The 23,136-nt window shown below is 33.5% G+C and overlaps 4 protein-coding genes across 5 annotated transcripts; 2 read left to right on the forward strand and 2 right to left on the reverse strand.

The window, feature by feature from the left end:
• LOC108721211 (zinc finger protein 76) lies at window positions 1-3,337 on the reverse strand. Of its 2 annotated transcripts, none has more exons than XM_018445623.1 (9): window positions 3,290-3,337; window positions 2,573-2,682; window positions 2,160-2,337; window positions 1,633-2,003; window positions 1,173-1,442; window positions 905-1,096; window positions 604-795; window positions 404-520; window positions 1-273 (listed from the first exon to the last, which is right to left on the reverse strand). In XM_018445623.1, the coding sequence occupies exons 2-9, from the start codon at window positions 2,657-2,659 to the stop codon at window positions 175-177; spliced, it is 1,506 nt and encodes a 501-aa protein (XP_018301125.1). In that variant the 5' UTR covers window positions 2,660-2,682; window positions 3,290-3,337; the 3' UTR covers window positions 1-174. The 2 variants fall into 2 exon arrangements, with proteins under 2 accessions (XP_018301125.1, XP_018301126.1); XM_018445624.1 differs by lacking the exon at window positions 3,290-3,337 and adding an exon at window positions 2,816-2,873.
• Window positions 3,338-6,171: 2,834 nt separating this feature from the next.
• On the forward strand, window positions 6,172-11,687 carry LOC108721224 (uncharacterized). Its single transcript, XM_018445640.1, has 6 exons — window positions 6,172-6,249; window positions 10,122-10,242; window positions 10,313-10,387; window positions 10,817-10,993; window positions 11,175-11,369; window positions 11,483-11,687. Exons 1-6 carry the CDS (start codon window positions 6,241-6,243, stop codon window positions 11,554-11,556), a joined length of 651 nt encoding a protein of 216 aa, XP_018301142.1. The 5' UTR covers window positions 6,172-6,240; the 3' UTR covers window positions 11,557-11,687.
• A 99-nt stretch (window positions 11,688-11,786) lies between these two features.
• LOC108721186 (QVR superfamily protein rtv) lies at window positions 11,787-16,982 on the reverse strand. Its single transcript, XM_018445593.1, has 11 exons — window positions 16,795-16,982; window positions 15,727-15,962; window positions 15,247-15,350; window positions 14,888-15,055; window positions 14,728-14,792; window positions 14,462-14,647; window positions 14,403-14,415; window positions 14,204-14,357; window positions 13,944-14,048; window positions 12,287-12,454; window positions 11,787-12,088 (listed from the first exon to the last, which is right to left on the reverse strand). Exons 1-11 carry the CDS (start codon window positions 16,980-16,982, stop codon window positions 11,886-11,888), a joined length of 1,590 nt encoding a protein of 529 aa, XP_018301095.1. The 3' UTR covers window positions 11,787-11,885.
• Window positions 16,983-17,861: 879 nt separating this feature from the next.
• On the forward strand, window positions 17,862-22,233 carry LOC108721281 (protein lin-9 homolog). The gene is made up of 7 exons (XM_018445758.1): window positions 17,862-17,963; window positions 18,785-19,118; window positions 19,335-19,643; window positions 19,821-20,238; window positions 20,314-20,663; window positions 20,836-21,082; window positions 21,165-22,233. Exons 1-7 carry the CDS (start codon window positions 17,891-17,893, stop codon window positions 21,354-21,356), a joined length of 1,923 nt encoding a protein of 640 aa, XP_018301260.1. The 5' UTR covers window positions 17,862-17,890; the 3' UTR covers window positions 21,357-22,233.
• The last annotated feature ends 903 nt before the right edge of the window (window positions 22,234-23,136 follow it).

Here is a 23,136-nt window from a genome sequence, read left to right on the forward strand (position 1 = left end):
GCTATTACCGCACCATTTACGCAAACATCGTTTGACACTATTTTTAATTTTCATTTACTTATTTGATTTCGCTCTGATATTATCACATCCATGAATGAATGTTAACAAGATTATTAACATTTAATGCTCAAGACTTTTCTCACACATACAAAGTCGCGTTCCTTTCTCCGTGCATTAGTTCCATCCAAATTCTATATCTTCGATTTTTATATTCAATCCTTCGAATGTCGTATCAATGCCAGGATCATCAAAACTTTCATCCAAATCAATCTTCTGTAATTGAAATTTTAAATAAATGAATTACAAAAACATTTCATTTTTCGCTAATAATTATCTAGAATAAATCTCTCTCTCTCACATAAAAAATCTATATCATAAAAACATATCAAATTTTTATACAAACCTGTAATGCAGCGATTTGCGAAGGATCGCCTACCAACAAAATTTGGGGTTCTTTCTCATTCGCGTCATCGATCATTTTAGAAATCTGGATCTGTTTGTCTTTCGCTAGCAGCTTATGCTAAATTAAAATCAATTAGTTGTATAATTACAGCGGACTGCACAAACATATAATTAATAAATTAGATTTTATATTACACTTACGGTTTCTTTTACGGTCTTCTTTTTGTTTTTATTTTGACTAGAAGATTCAAGAGAGTCTTGCAAAAATGTATCGGCACCATCATCACTATCGACCAAGGCATGAACTGTTCTCTTGTGCATCACCAACGTACTACTCTGACGATATTTCCTGGAGCATAGTGTGCATTCGAATGGTCGTTGTGGTGTATGTACCTACAAAGACAAAAATATCTAGAGATAACAGCAACGTTCTTGGAGTATTATATTCTAGAGTATTGTACTCTTATTAATAACTGATTAATAATTGATATAAAATGCTTACAAGATGATGTTTATATAGACTAGAATATTCGGTAAACCTTCTACCACAATTTTCTATGGAACAAACGTAGGGTTTTTCGCCTGAGTGTATGCGTATATGATTCTTGTAGTTTGTTGCACTAGCAAACGCTTTACCACACGTCGGCTGCGTACATTTATACGGTCGCTCGCCAGTGTGCGTCCTTACATGAACCTGAGAAGCATAAAACCCTTTATTGAATTTCGGCAATTAAATATTTTAACAAGCATCGTATATTGCGCATCCGTACCTTCCTAATATTACTTGTGGTGAATGATCGACCACAACCGTTAAATGGACATACAAAGGGACGTTCTCCTGTGTGAGTTCTCACGTGTTTTAACAAATCGCCCGACGTCTTGAAACTTTTGTTACACGTTCCATTCGTGCATTTGTACGGTTTCTCGCCCGTATGCGTCCGTAAATGCGCTTTCAAACTGTAGCCGGTTGAAAAGCTCTTTTTGCACTTTGGATGAGTACATCTGTATGGTCTCTGACCAGTATGCGAACGTTCGTGGACCTACAAAAAAGATTAAAAATACTGCATTTAGTAAGTCTGATTGAAAAAATTTTAATAAGGTTCTTCAATTCATTAGGTTTGTTTTTTATTCTTGCACTGTCCGAATTGGTGCACCAGTTCAAGTAGTGCAGGAATAAAGAACAGACTTATTATTTACGAGTATTCGTACCGATCTCGACGAATTGATTACCTTGAGATGATGGGGCGTACTGTAAACCTTTGAACATCCTTCCCTAGGACAAGGATATCTAACTTTTACATCGGATATCTTATTGATTAAAATCTTGGGATCTTTTTTCTTTAACTTTCCGTCTTCAATTTCCCATAAATTTTCATCTACATCCACATGACCAGCCACCATGTATGCAGTACCATTGATAAATTCCACTTGTGAATACGTATTTTCTACATTTTCAGTGGCAGTGTCTTCAGCTTGTACAAATGTAGCTGGATCTAATTCCAGTTGAAGAGCCTTTCCATCGCCAAATTCTGACAAATCTCGTAGCAAAATAGTATCTCCGTTTTCAAGCGTTTGCAGTGTTTGTGTCTTGAAATCTGGATCTGTAAATGTACAAATTCAGTATAGATATACCATGAGATAAATAGAATATTCAAATAGCTATATTTTTTTCAAATACAAATTTTGAAAGGAATAATTCTTTTGTATTATCTGTGATATTCAGACATAATGTAAGTCGAATTTAAATGGCTACTAACCAATGTCACCAAGATTATTCGTAACAAAAGCTTGAGTCCCATCAGGCAATGTAATTGTAGTTACCATTGTGCCAAGCAACTGGTCATCCAATATAAGCTCCTGTACCTGATTAGTATCCTTTCCAGTGCCATCGTTGATCATAACCGACAGACATTCCAGAATATCTACAGGATTATCCTAAAAGTAAATCATACATCATATTATTAAATACAGATATATAAACAGGTTAAGAACAAAAAAATCAATAAAACTAATTGTTGAACAGGCAAACAATTACATCCAATTTGTAAACTATCTTACTGTGCAAAATTAAATATTCATTAAATTATTAGTTTATTAATAGAAAATGATATAAAATGATTTGCATAAAATGTTCTACATGATGTTATCATCGTTATCAATTTCCATATACCTCAGACTCTTGCAAGATCATCTCCTCTTCCTCTTCCTCCTCTTGATTCGCGGTGCAGTTCGGAGAATCCGCACTTTGCTCCGACATAATCCTCTACAATTGCGATCCAGCTGCGAACAGAAAATATTTCTCACTAACAGATGCCAGTGATGCTGGACAAGGAGACATTCCGTCCGCGATTTTCGTTTCTCCTTTCGAGATGCTTTAAGAGCGTGTATGCCGAGCGACGAGATCGCGTGGTACCTTTACCGCGGAAGTCGCAATCAAACGAATTCGAACGGCCCTTCCATTTCTCGCGATAAGCGATGATAACACGACCGATCGGTTCAGCGACGGTTAACAATCCGGTCTTCGCCGGCGTCGTGATCAACGGCCTGAGGGGACGTCGAGACGTGCGGCGTCGGCAGCGTCGCTCCCTAAACGCGTCGTGGACGGACAAGCAGAACCGCGTCCTGCTTCGACGTGCCTCGCCATCCTCGCGCACCGTTGTCTCGTGAGAAGAGACAGGCCGAGACATCGCGAGGCGGCGCGGCATGACGAGGACTCGTTGCGACGAGGAACGAGGCGTCATGACTCCACGCCGACATAACATGACATGACATAACATAATTGAACATAATGCGACGCAATCCGCACGCTCGTTCGCACGCGGTGAATTGAATTTTCGCCGGTTCCCCGTACGCTAAGCACGCCACAAAGAATCTTGGGAAATATTACCCATAAACTCGGCCGCCCGCGAAATCCTCTGGCGACTAGCGCGCGACGGACCGGAACTCCGGTGACGGTTATCTCACCATGGTGGCGTACGCGCGCTTCGATTCGAACGTTTAAACGTTTGCGAATGACACCGCCTTGGTTTTCAAACTGTCTTTTTAAAAACCGACAATAGAATTCACGATCGTATTAACCCTTCATGGTCACACTGGGTCAAAATGACTCAAGCATCGACTTTCACGCTAAATTCTAATACGTGTTTACGATTTTTTTAAATGCTATATATAAAATTAAATTTTTCACAAAAACGCCACTGTTCCATTTTCTTAAAGGATGAAATTGTATACCGTATTTTTTTTAAATCATTGTAACTAACACTTTAAAGATGGATCGGGTCATTTTAACCCAGAGCAACCATCGTGTGGCTTTTTAGAAGTGTGACCATGAAGGGTTAAATACAAAATTAATTATCATTATTAAATAGAAAATTAACTATTCATTGTTGTGTACAAAATTAATTGTTCATTATTGCTAAATTGTTAGCTTAATAGAAGATAATATGAATCCTAGTAGCATAATTAAATTGGCACAATATTGTCCAAATATTCGTCCAATATTATCTCCAACGTTTAATCATATATCGCAAATAAATTAATTGTTACTAGGGAAGCGATCTTCTGTATGATCGACATAAAATGTTCTACATGATATTATATATATCTATTTCTATGTAGAAGTCATATGCAGTCGTTTCTTCAACTGAATGGAATCTTAATACTAATTAAAATCAAACTTATAAGTATAAACCCTAATAGCACACTTTATTCTAGGGATGTTCTGGCGAACGTTCTTAGGACATAGGGATATCCTTTGAATGTTCTTTGAAACGTCCCTTGGAGATCTGTGCTATTAGGGAAATTATAAGACCAACCGTTCGCTAATTATCAGAAAACTTGGCAAAAATTAATGGGGACCCAACTCCTTACAGTAATAGCTCATATTATAAGTACAATCAATTAACGTTTATGGTTTGTTGATTACAATTGAATCATATCTGCACGGAAATCGGATATACAATGTGTAGCGATAGTATTTAACGTGCTCTAATTCGCTTAAGAAATATACGCAACGCTTGCATTTTTTGGCGATCTTTAACTCGCTTCCCGTTTCACGCTGTATAAAGCATATATATTAAGACGCTAGTTGCAATTATATAGTATGCATAAAAAAAATGCGACTCTTTTTTAATCACTATTATGTTTGCTGAGTGTGACACAGTAACGCAGTGATTGCAATTAAAGGAAATCATATCGAATAAATATTTGGTAGAAGGACAAAATATTTGTTAATTATAATCAAATTTACCCCCGTCCACTCACTTTATTTAACTAAACCGACAACTGAAGTGTTAGTTGTGAGAGTCGCATTTTTTTTTTTGCGCATACTGTAGACTTCGACTACTAAACTTAATTAGATTATTTAGGGCCATCATACACAAAATTACATAAGCAAAGCATAAGGTCCCTTAAACCAATAACCATCTTATATAAATTGACCAGAATCGCTGTTATTTCATCGGCGAGAGCCATTAAATCAGAAGAAGAAAATCTTACGTAAATCAATATGGCATCTTTATGTCGGATGCTTAGTCTACGGGCCTTATGCTATGGTTATGCAACTGTCATTTTGTGTGTGATGACCCTTACTCAGCAAAAAGAAAAGCATAAAGAAAAATTTATGTAACCTCCTGTTTCCAATCCGATCTTTCTTTCCATCCGTAAAATTTATTATATTCTATCTTAACAAAACAATACAGGTTTGCTTGATAATTTAATTGCCGATTAAGTTAATTAAAGTTCGATTAACAATAAATCTATAAAACCTACTCTACAATGGGTGCACTTTCCATTTAGTGACACAACTCGACACAAGAAGCATTATTTCTTTACATTTAGTAAATAATAAAGATGTAAGAACGATACTTATTGCTGTCAACTTGTGTCATCAAATAGAAAGCACCTAGTGTGTTCTTTCTGTTTCTTGCTACTGGCTCTTTACCATTTTTTACTTCTTACTTATTTTAATTAATTCTTATCCTATTTCTTCGTTTTCGTTCAAAATAAAAGTTAAATTTCGGAAGAGACAAAGGACATGAATGTCGATAAAACGGTTGCAACTAGAAAAAGCAAGAGATAAAAATCTGCAGATTAGGTTTAAATGTTGTTCAAAGTGAATAAACCAGTATCTTGTAGCGCAACAGGTGGAAGAGAAGCAGATTTAACTTAACTTAATTATAACTTAGTATGTTCATTATGTTAATTCTTTCTTCGTAATTGTAAATACAACTTCTTGCTTAGAAAGTCATAAAATTTTTGAAAATATTTTCCCTGAAAGATTACTTTCCGTTTACATTATATACAATCTTCTTCGACAGGCCCGCCTCTCCTCTGCATCAATTCGATTGTCGGTTAGGCCGCGCAACTCGTCGTGACCGCGGGAACGAAGAATACGGCGTGTTCGCGGACGACGTCTGTTTCGCAAACGTACTAATTTGATCCACGAGCCGCGCGTTCCCGAGGCAAGATGAAAGTACCTCGACGGTGATCCCTTGCGAAGTTAGAATCCTTATTACCTCGGGAACCTCCGTGGTGCCTCGAGTCACACGCAAGTGGGGTACACGTGCATGTGTATCGCGGATGGCGAGAAGGGGGATGCTGAAATTCATGCACGGGCCGGCGGTCACCGACGTTCTCCACACCGCGACCTGGATCAGTTCCTATTACCGTATCCACGAGGCGTCTTCAGAAAATCTGGCTGGATCTCCTAGAGTCCCCGCGAATCCGTAAGAAAAATCCTTCTCGCCGCAGTGACTGTGATCCGATCTATACGTGCGGGTGTGCTCGTCTCATCGGGATCCTGCTAAGGATCGATACTCGACGATTGATAGCTCGACGATGACAACGGTGGGTGAAGTGCTGAAGCTGGATCCTCTCGCAGAATTCCTTGACCGTTCACTTGTAGTTACAGCTACCGGCGTTCAATCTGAAAATTTTAAATAATTTTAATCCCTTTGCCTGCTCATTAGACAGGACGTCGAATGCACATTATTAAAAGATCACGACGAACGATGCTCACGATTTCATTAATTTGACAGCTAACTTCACTGTGTGTGTCTTCGCGCCAATTTTAAAATATTTTGAAAATCATAGAACTTTCTAATTCCGGAACGTTTAGGTTCCGATTTTTTATTTTCTGATTAACTTATTAGATTTAACTTGATGATGTAAAAATTGTATTGTTTTACCGGTGGCTTTAATCAAAACTGATTAATCTAAACTGATAGTTTTGTAGTAAAAAGTAACTTTTGAAGTTACCATTAGAAAACAATCAGTTTATAATAATGATAATCATAGTTAGAAAAACACGAGTTTTATATTAAATTATCATTTAAATTAAATAAATTTAAATCTAAACCAAGTGATACAAAGATTGAAAAGCCAGGCCTTAGAATGGATTCAAATGTGGAATTAATTGTATTTTGATATCTAATCTAATATTAAAATTTGAAATTTCAGTGAATCAGTTATTAGTTATGAAATACATCGAATATATTTCTATAAAGGTTTGAAAAAAAAAATGGAAATTTGAAAAGAAAGGAATGTTTTGAATAATTTAATTTTCACAGAATTTTTCTATAATGTTGTATGATATCCAAATTAATGATAAATTCTCGATTTTTGAATAGTTTCATACAATTTTTAATATTTATAAGAATTGAAAATAATTAATTAGTGTAGAAAATCATAAATATCTTTAATATAAAAATATTATCTCATAATTTTTTTTTTTTATAAAGAAAAAATGAATAGAAGATAATGAAGTTGCATAAACGACTTATCTACTTTGATTTTTACTTAAAGAAAGCAAGGAACATAAATTAGTTTTACAACAATGTTCCTTTGACAGAAGAAGCTTCATTGCGAAGCTAATTTGTTCCATCACTTTCTGAGACGCTATAATTACAATTCGTATCGAGTAATTACAGTCCCACGCGATAAATTAATTTATCTACGGATTTAATGTATCATTAGAAAGGTAAAGATGGTAAGTAGGCGTATTATATATACGGATTTATAAATTCTTATGCATGCGTGTGCGCGTATATCAATGTAATTGCTTCATTGCGACTCACTGTTACTTAATCAAATCGTGTATCACGAGAATGGGATCGCTCTCAGTTTACAGCAATACATATATTTTTTTTCCCATTCATATATGCTGTGTGTCAATACTCTTACTAATCAGACTACATTGTGCAAAAGTAAATTAGGTCGCAAACTAATTGCAATGTCTCCATTTGAGTTTGAAACGTTTTGTACTCGATCCAACATTCATAGACTATAAATTACTTTTAAATAATGTATGAAACATTTAGAAAGAGCGACATTATACATATATCAAGGAAGTTATAATAGGAAATATTATGCAAAAATAAATTAAATCGCAAACTAACTTGTTTTGACTCAAATTTAAAACGTTCATTGTTTTCGACTTCAATGTCTACACGGGAAAAAATGTTATATAATGGACATATTATATATAAAAAAAATTATATATAAAACATGTCAATTTTATATATAATTATATATAATCATATATAATTTCATATAATTTTATATAATTATATATAATTATATATGAAATATTTTTTCCCGATATAAATATAATTTCTTAATAATGAAACGTTAATAAATAATGAAATACGTATCAAAAAGTTATAACAAAAAATATAAAATTATATGATATATAAATTTCTTTTTTCTTTAAAAATTAATTTACTTTTGCGTAACGTTCTGTTAAAAATGTGTATCATGACTCATAAGCTTTCCTTCTCGCGAAAGAGACTTCATGCTCTTTCAAAACTCGACCTTTTCGCAAATTCCATTGTCGAAGAGTAGTCATCAGATCTCCGATCGATAATCTATCAATGTATGTAGAAATACTTACTACTTATGCACATGAAGTTTCCGCATTGTTGTATCTCAAATGTCGGATTCAATAGCGCACGAATGAACTCCCAAGTGAAGGTAAGCAGAAAGGAAGGCGAAAGGGTGAGTTTTGATACGCACTGCCGAGCATGTGTGTGTCTTTATCCGAATCTCCTTGAGGGCTAAGCTCAGCATACACGCGTTTTGAAGGCGTAGGTGTGCTCACTTGAGACGATGTAGGAATACCGATGGTATGCGGAGATATAATGTAACTATACTTTCGCGGTCGTGAAGAATATTGCCTTTCAAAGCGCAATGTTGCTGGCTCCAATCCTGCTGAGAAAAGTCTGTCTTGTAATACTCGCAGGGAGGGCAGCGTTCCGCAAGCAGGTCGTAGAAATGACGTAACGTGTTACGACGTTTACATTAAGAGTTTATGTTATAATAAATTACTCCCGATTACTCTGGAGAATCTAGAAGCAAGAATAAGTTAGAAATTAATAGCTACAAAATATTGTTAAGGAGTAATAAGATGCATTTTTAAAGTTTTCTTATTCGTTATATCTGGATAAGAGTATTGATATTTTATACAATAAGAGCTAAAAAATAGAAGTATTGAAAAATAAAAAAATATTATAGATTTTTAAAACCGATTTAATTCTTTATGAATAAATAGGAGGGGAAGATCATATTTGTGTTATATTAAAAGATGGCATAAAATTGTAACGATCAATGGAATATTAATGGATCAATGTTATTACTATTTCGTTTTTTTTATTAAGTTGTTGCGTATAAAACGTTTTATTAGCGTGTAATAGTTGATAGTAAAAAAAGTTAATGGTAAAAGCCTGTCCATAAAAAGCTCTATAAAATATGAACTTTCTAAATCGAGGATTACAACGATATACAACGATGTAATTAATAATAATTCTTTTGATGAAGTACTTTGCTATTCACACATTTTTATATAGAGGAGAAGGTGGTATTATATATATATATATACCTTTCAGTCCATTTTCTGCATTGTGATTTCATCAAAAAAAGAGATTTATCTGTCATCGACGTGTATATGATGACTGAAGCACTCGCCCCAAGTTGTTTCACAAAAAATAATATAATTTAGAGTCGATTTTTTTCTTGTGCAAGATGGCATGATATAATATTTTACAAGTTGAATAATATAAATGACCATATTACTAATTTGTATTAGAATTTATAAAATCGATTTGTATCATAATTTCGTATTGATGATTATTATTGTTGCATATTCTATAATAACAATATATTTTGTAACGATTCGAGTTAGATTTAATTTTTACATAATATAACTTATGAATTTATATCTAAATTTTAAGAGAAAATCATGAATAGTTTTATCGTTGCCGTTATTAACTACTTTATTTTTCTTTGCGAATGAATCTCTATGAAAGTATCGTATACGCGCATACATCTGCAGGTAATATCTTGAAACCCGAGTGTGTAATATGATATAGTATATTCTTATTAAGCAAACTTTCTGTGATAGCTATTTGGATTCTATTTCTTATGTATTGAGTTTCACAACCGTGCATTGTAGAATAATATAATTTTTTGAGTTATTGAGAAACTTACGGACATATGTAATATATTTTGTAACACAGAGACATTCCAACGAAATTTACTCCACGCATCTTACTTTAAAAAGTTCGAAATTTTTTCTGAGGAGAAATCGACTCCAAAGTAATCATAAAATATGCTCTATAGAATTTCTAAATCATCTTTTTCTCACGTTTTTTTTTCGTGAATAATTCGGCTCTGATGACAAGATACATCGTTAATTATAAGATAAACTACTATTTTGATTCTAGATAACAGTGCAGGTGTTGGTGCTTCTCACGGTGACTGTAGTCAGTTCCTTACCGCTAGCCAATGTGCACGTGAAATTCGTGTCGCCACCTAATGTATACGAGCATAGCGTTACAACAGACGGTTAGTTTCTGATTATGTGATAATATTTTATATCGTATTAACAAATTGAAATGTTTTAACTCATTCGTAGGAGATCGAACGGTAGCCCAAAAGTCATTCATATCGATCGGCCGACGAAACGCGGCCAAGCATTTTAATGATCTCGGTAAGTATTTTATTTCTATACTTGTATATAATTATTTTAGTGTAATTAATTAGGAGTACTAATCGAAATTAACCCTAATCAGTATTCGCTCTGAAATTTTCTTAACTGCATGTATTTGTGAGTTTCGTGTACTGTAAATTAATATACTTTTGCTCAAAGTGTAAAGTATAAATTGAAGTTCAAGCAATTGATCACGATGTAATTGAAGGATTTTTTTTCATTTTAAAGGTCAAAATTTGAGGAATAATAAGTTTATGTAATTATAAGGTTGTAAAAAATACTTGTCATAAATAATTTTTCACAACATACTTAAAATATCCAAATCTGTTATTGAATTCGCAAACACCGATTAGAGTTAATAATACTATATATCTTTTAAATGACAAACCTTCAGTGAAAATTATTTATATCTGTGGTTCATTTTTACAGATTATAATTATAGGACGAGTTTCGACCAAAATCACTTACAACAGGTGATACAGAGTTCAGGAAACGCCGAATCTCTGTGGCCAATTGGAGTTTTTCTGCCACCAACTGACATCAATGATCTTGGATATAGCTGGCAGGAGATATCGCAACGCTTCCCCGATTTTTACAAATCACAGCGTAAGAAGACTTTTCTCAGAGATTTGCTGACTATAATACAAAGCGGTCTACATTCGCTTTTTAATTAATACTTATTCTACTTTTACGCTTTGGACAAATGGCACCCTAATGTGCCATCTTCTTTTATGTATGTGTGTATATCGTTTCGTTTCCGTATAATTTAGGTTCGTTCTAATTGCAGAACGAGATCCATATTTATTGACCGACCATGAAGCAATGTTGGCAGTTAAATACCTCTATGGATTGGGTGAACTTTTCTTCGACAATTATCCTCATGTAAGAGCGTTACTGCGAAATCAGGAAGAGAGGAGACTGAATGGTTTGGATGGACACATTTTGAGTAGTATAAATCCTAGGTCTCCGTTTCATAAGAAAGATAGAAAGGGACAACTAATTTAAGAATGATTTATGTTTAATATTGCTGGGCACAAAAATTCAAACATAAGCTAAATTTTGCAGTACGTAATATTTTTTTATTATAATTTCCAGAATTTTGTAAATATACTACAATAAAATGTAACAAGTTAGAAACTAACGTGTATTTTCGGAGGGGACAGGAATGATATATTCAAGATTATGTTTTAAATTAATAATTAATAACATACAGCATGTCCCACCAGTGCTGCATCAACGCTTAATGGCAGATTTTTGTATATTTTTTTCAAATTGACTCCAAATTAATAAAATTAATTAACATATTAAAATAAAAAATATCTAAAAATATATTTAATATTAAAACACGTCTTACTTGTGATTATTTTATGATATGCATTATAAAAAATACATATTTTACATATACATCCACACATACATCCATCAGAATGCTGATTCTGGAAAGGATTCACAGGAAGTTTAATCACGTTAATCCATTCACGAAGTATCTTATACATCCTCAAATAAGCCACCGTATTAAACATATAGATATTGTTGTTAAAAAACTATTAGCGATGGTCGTTTTCATTGTTCCGTTACAAAGATCTCCGTAACACAGACACATGTACACTTTTTTGTAATTCCACACGGTATAAGCGCATCTCTCTTCGTTGTCATCAGGACCTCGCTGGAAGCACAATCTCTGCGTGGCGATACCGTATTCTGTAACATATAAATTTATTAGCATTTTTAGAATTTTTTACAAAAGAACAATTACACTATATCAATTTTAAGTCCTACTATTTAATATATAATTTTATTAATAATGTATTAAAATAAATTTTATGCGAAATATGTACTTTTATTATAAAACTAAATTATGTTGCTAAATAAAACTTTTTTTAAAGAGGAATAATTTACCGTTGTTTAAATTTTGGCTCTCGATGATTTTTCCGCACCATCCGGAAACACACGGCACCGCGTCCATGCCTTTTTCGAGCGCGATTTGTGTAGAATTCATAGTGAAAGGATCTTTGCACGAGCCTAAGTCTCCTCTCGATCTGCAGCTTACGCATCTCCGAAGAATGCCTGCAATAACGCGACGAATGAAACTGTCACTTTTACCTGCTACCGCGTCATTTCACTCGCGCCGCATAGACATCGAACGATTAATGATATGCAGAATTTTTTTATGATTTAGCATTGAATAAAGCAAAATTATTTGTACAATATGATTTGTAATTTAATAACAATTAATCTGTATTTAAATCAGAAAATTAATTTTATTTATAAGATATAGAAATAAATATTCATATAAAATATTGATATTTTAGATTTCTTATTAACAGGACAAAAATTTTTGTCAAAGATGAGGTATTAATTGAACCTTGTAAAGTTTCGAATTTTTCCTTGTCCGCAAATTCAATTAAAAAAAAATTTTCCAAAAAGCAATTTCATCAAATATGTTTACCTGACTTGATTTATTAATCATTAGTTATTCGTTTATTATCAAATGTTGGCACTTTTTAAAAAGATATTTAAGAATATGATAAAAAGTTTTAAGAAAAATGCAGATAAAATAATTGAGAAAGTATTTTGATTCGCGATAGAAACTCACCGACACATTCCTGAAGCGCGATTATACAGAAAATCAGGATAATCGCTTGGACGTTTGTTCGAAGTTTCATCCTATTTCGTTTTTAATCTGGATTCAGTCTTTTCGTAGTTAAAACCTACTAGCTCGTTAATAAACACTGTAGACAAGGAGCCAGGAGCTACGATAGAACACAGCCATTTTGGAACTAAACTTAACTGTCTGGAGACAGATATGTATGCCTTGTAGCTGTCTCTACCAGTTCCCCCTTTCACTCAATTTTAAGGTCACAGTGTACCGAAGAAGATCGGATCGAGGGAACGCGAAGGAGATAGCAACGAGGTCTCACGAAGCATTCTCGATCGATAACCAGTCATACAAATTAGACGTCAACAGATTTATCCATAATAGTATTAAAAGTATATATGCGCATGATAAAAGTATGCAGTTAACGGTGTCAGTCAATAAGCAAACTTAAGTAATTAAATATTCTCCTGGAAAAATTTTCAATTTTAGTAAATATGTAAAAATCATCGTGAGAAAAAGTGTACCATATATTTACGAGAAAAAACTAATAGTCTAATTGTAAGATAAAAATCTTATCTAACATATAACATGATGTAATTATTATTAATTTATATAAAGTGTCAAAATAATTTACATTTTAATCACGATATCACTCAACTTCCTCTTCCGAAGGATCATCTTGCGGCAAGGGCTGAAATTTGTTTCTTTGTCGACAGACTACTATTATACCTCCACAATAGCAGACTGAAGTCAAGAAAATAATAAATCCCAAGTAGCCCAAATGCCGAAGGAAGGCTATAAAAAACATGAACGAACAAATTTATACATTTATAAAAATTTGACATACTTGTAATGTTAATCATATTTTACAATTAACTATTTGATAATAAAATTTTTATTTTTATTATTATATTTTATGTATTTTATAACTATTTTCATTGTGCAGTTTTAATTGACCTTGAGTCAAAAGCCGAGTTTTAGACACAACGATGATCTTCATGCGCATCATATTAATGTTATTCACGTAACAGGTATAATTACCTTGTTCTTCTTCGGACACATCTGTCGAGAAAAAATATGTAATTAAAAATTGTTTACACATAGAAACTATCAAACTTTTGTCATGCCTTTGAATAAATAAACGAATATGTTTCTAATTGTATTTGTATAAAACTTAAAAAGTCAAAACGTGTATTGTTAAGTTACCTGTTAAATACCTGATAAATAGAGCGTTGAGAAATTATCTACCATCACTCGGGCTTCCTTATCTTTTTGACGAAATGACTGAGCCGTTCCCTTCTTCAAAGTGAGCGCGTCCTTTTTCCAAATTACTTGCGACTCTATAGTCGATCTACATTCAAAATATATCGTCTGTTTCCAATTTTTGTATTTAATTATATAAAATATTCATTAGACATGAAAGGATTGACTGGATTTTGTAAAAGATATGCTCGAGGAATCTTTAGGCAAATTACTCAGGACAAGTTACAGCGAGATGCGCGCTTTCGGCGAGAACGTATCGTTTGACATAGCGAAACTTTTCGCCTTTTTTCCTTTTTTTTACGCGTGGACATTTCTTGCAAAGTTCTGTTAAAATAAATTCTGGCAAATATCGTACGATGCGACTGATACTGGGAAATTCACTTTGAAGCAAGGCAGATCTGAAAATGTATGTTTTTTAAATTTATCATGTTACCATATAAAGAATCGCTGTTAGAGATTTGAAATCATAGATATTTACTTGCAAGGAAGCATCGGAGATCCTCGAAAGAAATGTATAATGATTGAATCATTTTTCATCATCGTCTAAAAATAGATGTTAATAAAGTAATTAATAAAATAGTGATAAAAGATTAAATCGTTAACTTTTGGTCATGTAAAAACTAAAAATACAAATATACAGCACTCGCCGAATTTATGTTGCGCTTTAATCTACAGTAGCCCCTGCTGGTTTTAATACCGCGATTATTTATACATTGTTCGCACGGACTCCAGGAACCCCATTCGGATATTACCTGAAGGATTACTCCTTCTTCACGAATCTCCGCTAAATCAGTCATTTTCGAGACCTGTCGGAAGATTCCTTTCTTTGAAATCACGTTAACTTAAAAAATTATTAATCTTGTCGTGACGCGTCATGAACTAAAAAAATAACTAATAGAATAATTCTTTGTCCATTCATTGTTTAAATAAAAGGATATAATGTATATTTTGTAATCATTCTTTAGAAACAAAAAAAATTAAGAGCTCGTTAACTCACTGCAAATTTCGTATTGACAGGCCATAAATATATTTCTTGATACTTTTCCCATTCTGTTATGTTTCCCTTTTCTAAAAATTCTCCGCCAATATCCTTGACAAGTGCTACCCAACAAAATTAAATATTAATTTTAATACTTAGAACTGATAAATATTTATATAAATATTGATGAAATATGGATATCAGGAGACACAGTAGTGTCTCGGCGCTAAGCCATGCGCAACGACACTACCATATGATTCCTTTACGCGAGACCGCGTATTATAAACATCAGAAAAATTATAATAAAAGCAAAATAATTGAAGTTAACATTTTAAAAGCTCAAATTTAATTGTAATTAATAAGGAAAATATCATAATTAGTCAAAAAAATTTAGTAAGAAATTGTCGTTAAAAGTAAAGCTAAGTGTTGAAATATGCTTTCAACATAGTGTAATATTATAACAAAATCAAATGTTAGATCAACTGCCATGTTAGTTACGTTCGATCCTATAGTTATATTTTTTTTCTTCCTCTTGTCCTTCTTTGCCATGGCATCGATAAATGCCGGCATCAGTGACTGCGAAGCTTTTTACGACTAGAGAAAGATCCGAAGTTGTATAGATTCTACTGTACGAAATGTTATTATCCATTTCCAACTCGACTTCCTTTTCAGGATTTTCTTGATAACGATCTTGATAATACCAAATTTTTGGTTGAGGTTCTTCACGGTCATTGCTTCTGCGAAAATTTAGATCCCAATATTCCTAATAGTTTATCAAGAAATTTATCCCTTAGGAAAACATATTTCTCATGTCCCGAAAAATATCATAATAATTATAATTAAGTTAATTAAAGAAAACTTTAATTTAAACTAGATGACTTAAACTAAACTTTATTAATTTAATAAACAATGAATTCAATTAACAGAAGTGTTTAAAGCAAAATTTTATAACTATACAACTAATTTTTCTTTCCATACACATACTACTTAACAAATTAATCACCAATTAAATGAGAGTTTGATCAAAATTCTTTTAGACTTGTTTAATCCTCCGTCTGCAATAATATTTTTAATTCCTTCGTCTGCAATCTTGATTTTTTTTGTTATGCTCAAGTTTTTGTTCTAGTAGACTTTCAAAAAATATATGGAAAAATTCAGAGTTACTTCAATATCTCTAATACATTACCAAATAGTTTTTTAACTCAAATAAAATCTTTATTTAATAAAAATAAAAATTTGAATAAAATAAGAAAAAAAATAAAAATTTGTTTAAAAATAACTTAACAAAAGAACTGGGATTTCACTTCCCTTTATTTTAGAGAAATTTAAGGTGGATTTTTTTTTCTGTGGATTTAGGCCCTGCGCACAATAGAAGGAATAAGGAATTAGGAATAAAGAATATACGATTTCAACCTATTAGAAACCGTGTATTCCGATGTATCCGATTTCTGCTAGGTTAAAATCGTTTATTCTTTATTCCTAATTCCTTATTCCTTCTATTGTGCACAGGACCTTATAGACGCATTACTTTATTTATTATTAATTGCATATCTGAACAATTCTTACCAAAAGCGACAGGCTAGCATAATATTCGTATTATTCTCAGCAGCGATGAGCAAATATTCGTCATTCTCCTCAGATGTAATCAATCTGTCTTTATCTCTGCAGTACTTGTTAACGTTTACAAGCGTACCATCAGTAGCCACGCAGTTTCTACTTGTTAAAGACGCAATAATGATCCAAACGACGTACATAACCGTTTTGAAAAATTTAAGACAATTAAAGTACAAACGAAGAAGCATTGCCCATTAAAGTGTAGTACTTGAAGTAAGCGGCGAAGAAACTGCGCATGCCCATGCATGCAGCTGTATTTTTCGTCTCTTTTCCTTCTCTCTCCACTGACTAATTATACATCTATTTCATAGTAAGTGCAGAAGACGTAATTCGTACAAACACTTTTATTAATAAATATCTTAATGTATAATTCCGTTCTTTGTAGCTGCATTAAAATGTAATTTCAATTAAAATAAAGTATGTACATAATTGGACGTTAAAAAGAAAAGAAGACAAAAAGAGAAAATGAGTGCAAAGTACAAAAAACTGAACTTTTTATGTTTTGCATTTATTTTCTCTTTTTTCTTCTTTTCTTTTCAAACGTCTAATTATGCACATTCTTCATTTTAATTGGTAATTGCAGCTACAAAAAACGGAATTACTTATACATTCAGATGTTTATTAATAGAAGTGATTTTACAAGGTGTACTAATTTAAGTGGCACTTTCTTTAAACAAAGAAGAAGAGTAACCACAATAAGATTCAAATTTTTAACTGGAGCTCCTCGCGCGAGCTTAATAAAAATCGTATTAAAAAACGAAGAGGTTAACTTATCTTTGCCGCTAAAGTCTGCCGCTTAATTACGTTATCCAAAATAAAAAGGCTTGTATATAATTATTAATTGATTCGAGAAACGAATCCTTCACGGCCGGAACGTCTCAAGAGGAAAGAACGGCGTATCGCCGCGCAGAACATTTTGGAGGTTGAGAATTCGCCGCGATCGCGGATTTTTGCGTACCTTACCGACCCCGCGTACGTCGAGGCGTCGTGCGACTTCCGGGACGGCGCCAATCGCCAACCAGGTCCGGCTACACGAGATGGCGGATTGATGAACCCGATAGAGTCGGAAGTACGTACCCATGATGCATCACTGATTGGCAACATGGCGGACGTGATTGAAAGTGAGTAAACTTTGCGTTTATTTTCGAGGAAATTAACGGGACGAGCGTCCGCGGGCGGCCACGATGATCGACGCCCGCGGAATCCGCGTTCCCGATTTAGCGGTTCGGCGAATCGCGCCGCGGCCAGCGTTCCCGTGCCGCCCGCAATCGCCGTTCGAACAGCGATTGGGTGCGGATCGGGTTTAAAATTTCAAAAATCGCCAACACACGATTCAAGCGGGATTCCGCTGTGAATTCCGCGGTCGGCGTTACCCCGTGGCCGAGCCCGACGGCGGAGTGCCTGCATGTCGCGCCGATCCGCAGCGTCGACCTGCGGCGACGGCCACCGCGAGTCTGGCCGCCCGCGTGGACTGTTTATCAAACATCCCCTCCTGAGTTTGGTTATGTCGTCCCTGCTGTGCTGATGGAGCACGGTCGATATTCCCTCGCGAATTTGTCGTACCGCCAATTCGACACTCTCGGAATTTTACCCTCGGACCGAGGGGATGATTGTATGCGTTTCCTCGTTGCCCGTAATTGGATTCTCGTTTTTATATTTTGCCGCGAATACATTGGCTATTGTCATGCAGTCTCAGCTTAGGTATATGCGTTTTTTTTTAAATTTCTCAATTTTGTTCTTTGGCGTGATATTAATTTATATGCGTCTTAGATATAATATTGCCGATCTTTACCAGTAATATGTAATTATTGGAGTAATTCTTACTTAATAACTTTATTTGTAGATCATTATACTATGTGCGACATGGATTTTACATCAGAAGAAATTATTTCTCCACTTAATGTCTCATATGCAGGTAGTGATTTTGAACAAATTTGTTCAGGTGAATCTGCGGAAGCATTGCTGTCCATAAAAAATGGTGGATATCCAACCATTGATGAAATCAAGACTGAGATAATTGAAGATGATACAATGGATATGGATGAACATAATTTGAATCACTCGGATCAACAAATGGATACAGAGGAGTCAGAACCGATACCGGAGCTAGGACCTGCAGCTTTAGGTTTGCAAAGGGTAGGCACTCAGCCACCTTCCAAACCCAATCCACCTACACAACCAGTACAGGTATTGAATCGTAGAGGGATGCCAGCGAGAATTAGGAAAAAGAACAAGTTGTTCTATGATGACATCTTGATTAATCATCCACATCACAGGTGAATTATTCTTCTCATGATTAAAAATAAAAATTAAGATTAATTAGAAAAACGATCTTTCTTCAAACAAACTTCTTTAAAGCCAAGAATTATAATTTTCCAGAAAACTTGGCAAAATTCCCTGACTTTTTCTTGATTTCCTTGACCGTTTCCAATTTTTCTATTTTCCTGAACGATTTTTTTTTCCAATTTATTAATGTATAATGATGTTTACAGAATCAAGAAGGATCCTTCGGCTATAGATACAAAACAATCCCCCAAAAAGATGATGCGACCGTCGCCAGTGAAGAGGCAGACTAAGATGTCGACCACACCAAAAAGTACAAGTTCATCTTCGCAATCGCAACCAACAACTCCTGTAACAACTCCAATCAAACAAGAGAAGGAGCCTGAGAAACTGTCACAACTTACATCGCCGGATCGTAAAATAGGACAGAAAATTGGTATGAGACTGAGAAACTTGTTAAAGCTACCGAAGGCGCATAAATGGGTCTGTTACGAGTGGTTTTACAGCAATATAGATAAGTATGTACAAATATAATTACTGTATTTATACTTTATCTATATTTAAATTTTTTAGTATTATTTGATTAGTGATACTAATGAAATAATATAAAAAAATGTAGATTTTTATAATAATATCAGAGATATATAAATCAGTTTTCCTAATATTCCATATAACACACACAATGTTTCTTGCAGGGTGTTATTTGAGGGCGATAATGACTTCATGATATGCTTGAAAGAGTCATTTCCGCAATTGAAAAGTCGCAAACTCACGCGCGTGGAATGGTGCAAAATTAGAAGAATGATGGGGAAGCCGCGAAGATGTTCGCAGTCGTTTTTCGAGGAGGAAAGACGTGAACTGGAGAGGAAGAGGCAGAAAATACGGATGTTGCAGCAGAGGAAGACGGCGGACATAAGCAGTTTCAAGGATCTGCCACCAGAAATACCATTGCAATTAGTAATCGGTACGAAAGTGACGGCAAGATTAAGGAAACCGCAGGATGGTTTATTCACTGGAAGCATCGACGCTGTCGATACTAGTAATAATACTTACAGAATTACGTTTGAGAGAGCTGGACTTGGAACACACAGTGTCCCTGATTACGAAGTTTTGGTATGTCGCTTGTTCTCTCCGAGGAAAATGTCTACGTTTACATTTATATATTAATATATGATTTGTTTCAACTAGTCGAATGAACCACCGGAAACGATCAGCTTGACATCATTCTCCCAAAAGTTCAGACCACGGCCTTTGCAATATGCACCTTCTTCATCACCATACATGATGAAGTTATCTCCGCGATTGACCAATGATCCTTTAATATCGAACGCATCTGTCTCCATTCCGAAAAAGACGAATACCGGTGGTACAGTGAATGGCTTTCCACTCAAATTACTTGAACTTATGGTCAAAGTGAATAAGATATTAACAACCAAGAAGAATAAAATCAAGAAATTGAAGGAAATGAACGGAGAAGCTGAGAAGAGACGTTCCTTAGGTGAATCGCTTCCTCCCGATTTTGAAAAAAAATATGCAGGGTACGGTTAATTAAATACATAAAAATTGTGTTAATTATGTATATGTATTTAAAATTTATATATTTTATATATTTTAAATATATAATATAAAATATATTTAAGGGACATTAAAATTATATATATGAAGATATATATATATCATACTTTTAATATACTATACTGTTGTTTTCAGAATTATTGTTGAGTTGGAGAGAATGAATGGAGCTCTCCAAGACTTTTTGAACGAGATACAAGAACTGTGTCAAGAAATGGCGCCTGAACCTAGTGTGGCAGCGATGTTGGCACCGTCACATCTCCGAGAGAAATGCAAACAAGAAGCGGCAGATATGGTCGCTAAAAATAACGTAATGAATGATAAAGAACCAGGAAAAATGAATCAATTGGTAACTGATTTGACTGCGTTGATGTTACAAGTGAAAGTAAGATAAATGGATATTTTTTATTGAATTTATTTTATCCCTCACTTATCTGATACTAAAAACATTATTTCCTTTATCGCAGAGCTTATCAGATTCCGATCGAAACGCATACGAACTCAAAGTACTACAAGGTACCATAGAGCAGATAAGATCGAAACTCAGTCCTCAGAATCAGCAAGTGTTTCAAAACTGCGTTGAAATTCACATGCAACATATTCAAGTAGGCCTAGGACAGATGGGTCCTCTTACGCCGTTTATGGCGCAGAGAGTTTAAAGATCAAACAAGAACTCGTATATTCTCACCAAGTGTATAATACAGTATAACAGACGATCATGCATCACGATATTTTTAGAAAGCAAGAAACTAACCCTGTATTTTCTCATCTTGTATAGACTACATTAATAATATATTGCCATGTAAAGTGCACGTCTACACAATATACATATAGGATTTAAGCTATTAATATACATTTTGTATATACAGAATATATCAGTTCTTCAGTTTTTTTAACGACACATTCATGAGATACTGACCTAGTTTACATCGTGCTTGATACGCATACTAACTAGTTCACTCTTAAATTATTTTAATTTCAGCAATGTAATTTAAAGAATGATATACTAAATTGATTATTGATTATGGTCATGTGTATCGCCGAAATTAAGATAATTTAATAAAAAAACTAGTTAGCATCTGTATCAAGTGCGTGATGTAAACTAGGCCACTAAGAGGAAAATTTGTGTACTGTTGGATAATGTTACTGAACATATTGAATATTTAAGAATGTTCTTTTTTCAGAATTTTATGTACTGTATGCAAGGACTTGGACCGAAAAATTTCGGTCCGAGGCTAAATCCAACTTTTGGTTCCATTCTTTTACTGTAACGGTTATTGAGTCCATTTAAATTTTAATCTTTTTCGATTTCAATAATTGTACACCCATAACGGTCACCATTATCACTAAAAGAATTGGAATCAACCTCGAAACCGAAAGCTGCGTAGCCTTGGACTATGATTATAACATTCTGAAATTTTAAATCATAATGTAAATTTAGACTGAGTCCCTGAATGTATTATTTGATTAGGCATAAATATAAATGACAATTTACTGTCAAGTCAATTGCGATAGTATATGTGCGAATAGTAAAATTATATTTGAATTAAAACAAATCGAAGCTTGTGTATATATACACACATACATACATACAGTCGATTTATATAAATAACTATATAATTTGTTATAAGAGAGAGGCTCTTCGCAGTGCAAGTGTAATTTAAAAGTTTCAACTAATTATAATGAAATTTATTGTCACGAATAAAAAATGTTTTTTAATCCACTTATATCTAAAATCCATTTATGCTGATATTCTTTTCTCATGAACGTGAATCACTAAAAAATTTAAATCACTAAATATGTTTTTTAAAATATATTTGTATATTTATGTATAATTGTCCATGATTCGAATCACGTGTAATCAACCCAAAGAAAATATGAATAAAATGAAGTAATTTTTGAAATATATTTCGTATAATTAAGTATAACAAATGTATAAATAAAGTGAAGAGTAAAAGATTGATAATTTATAAAATGAATATTTCTTATCCTGAACATTTAGTGATTATTGAATGTAATCTATTTCGCAATACGTAAATTCTCTTAAAAACATAACGTAATGTTTGTAGAACGACAAACATCTTTTTACTTATTTTGTGCATCATTACTATAAATAAGTTACGAAGTTTGTTTTGTAGAATATCAGGCAATTCATATAATCTATAATACTTTTCACTTGTAATTAACTTCTATAATACAATTACTTTGTTAATAATATAGAACATTTCAGCAGCTATTACAAGCACAAACTGCCTCGTTCATAATATACACTATTATATTTCTACTATACATACTGTACATATATTTCCAATTATTATTATTATATTATTGATTACAATTGCAACACTCATTCCAATAATATCATGCATGTAAATTGAGACATTTTTTTAGAAACTTCCATTTTTGCATTCTTATATAGACAATTATCTTTTTACACAA

Source organism: Mycetomoellerius zeteki, unplaced genomic scaffold (genome assembly GCF_001594055.1).
Source record: "Mycetomoellerius zeteki isolate Tzet28-1 unplaced genomic scaffold, Tzet1.0 scaffold164, whole genome shotgun sequence".
Lineage (NCBI taxonomy): Eukaryota > Metazoa > Arthropoda > Insecta > Hymenoptera > Formicidae > Mycetomoellerius > Mycetomoellerius zeteki.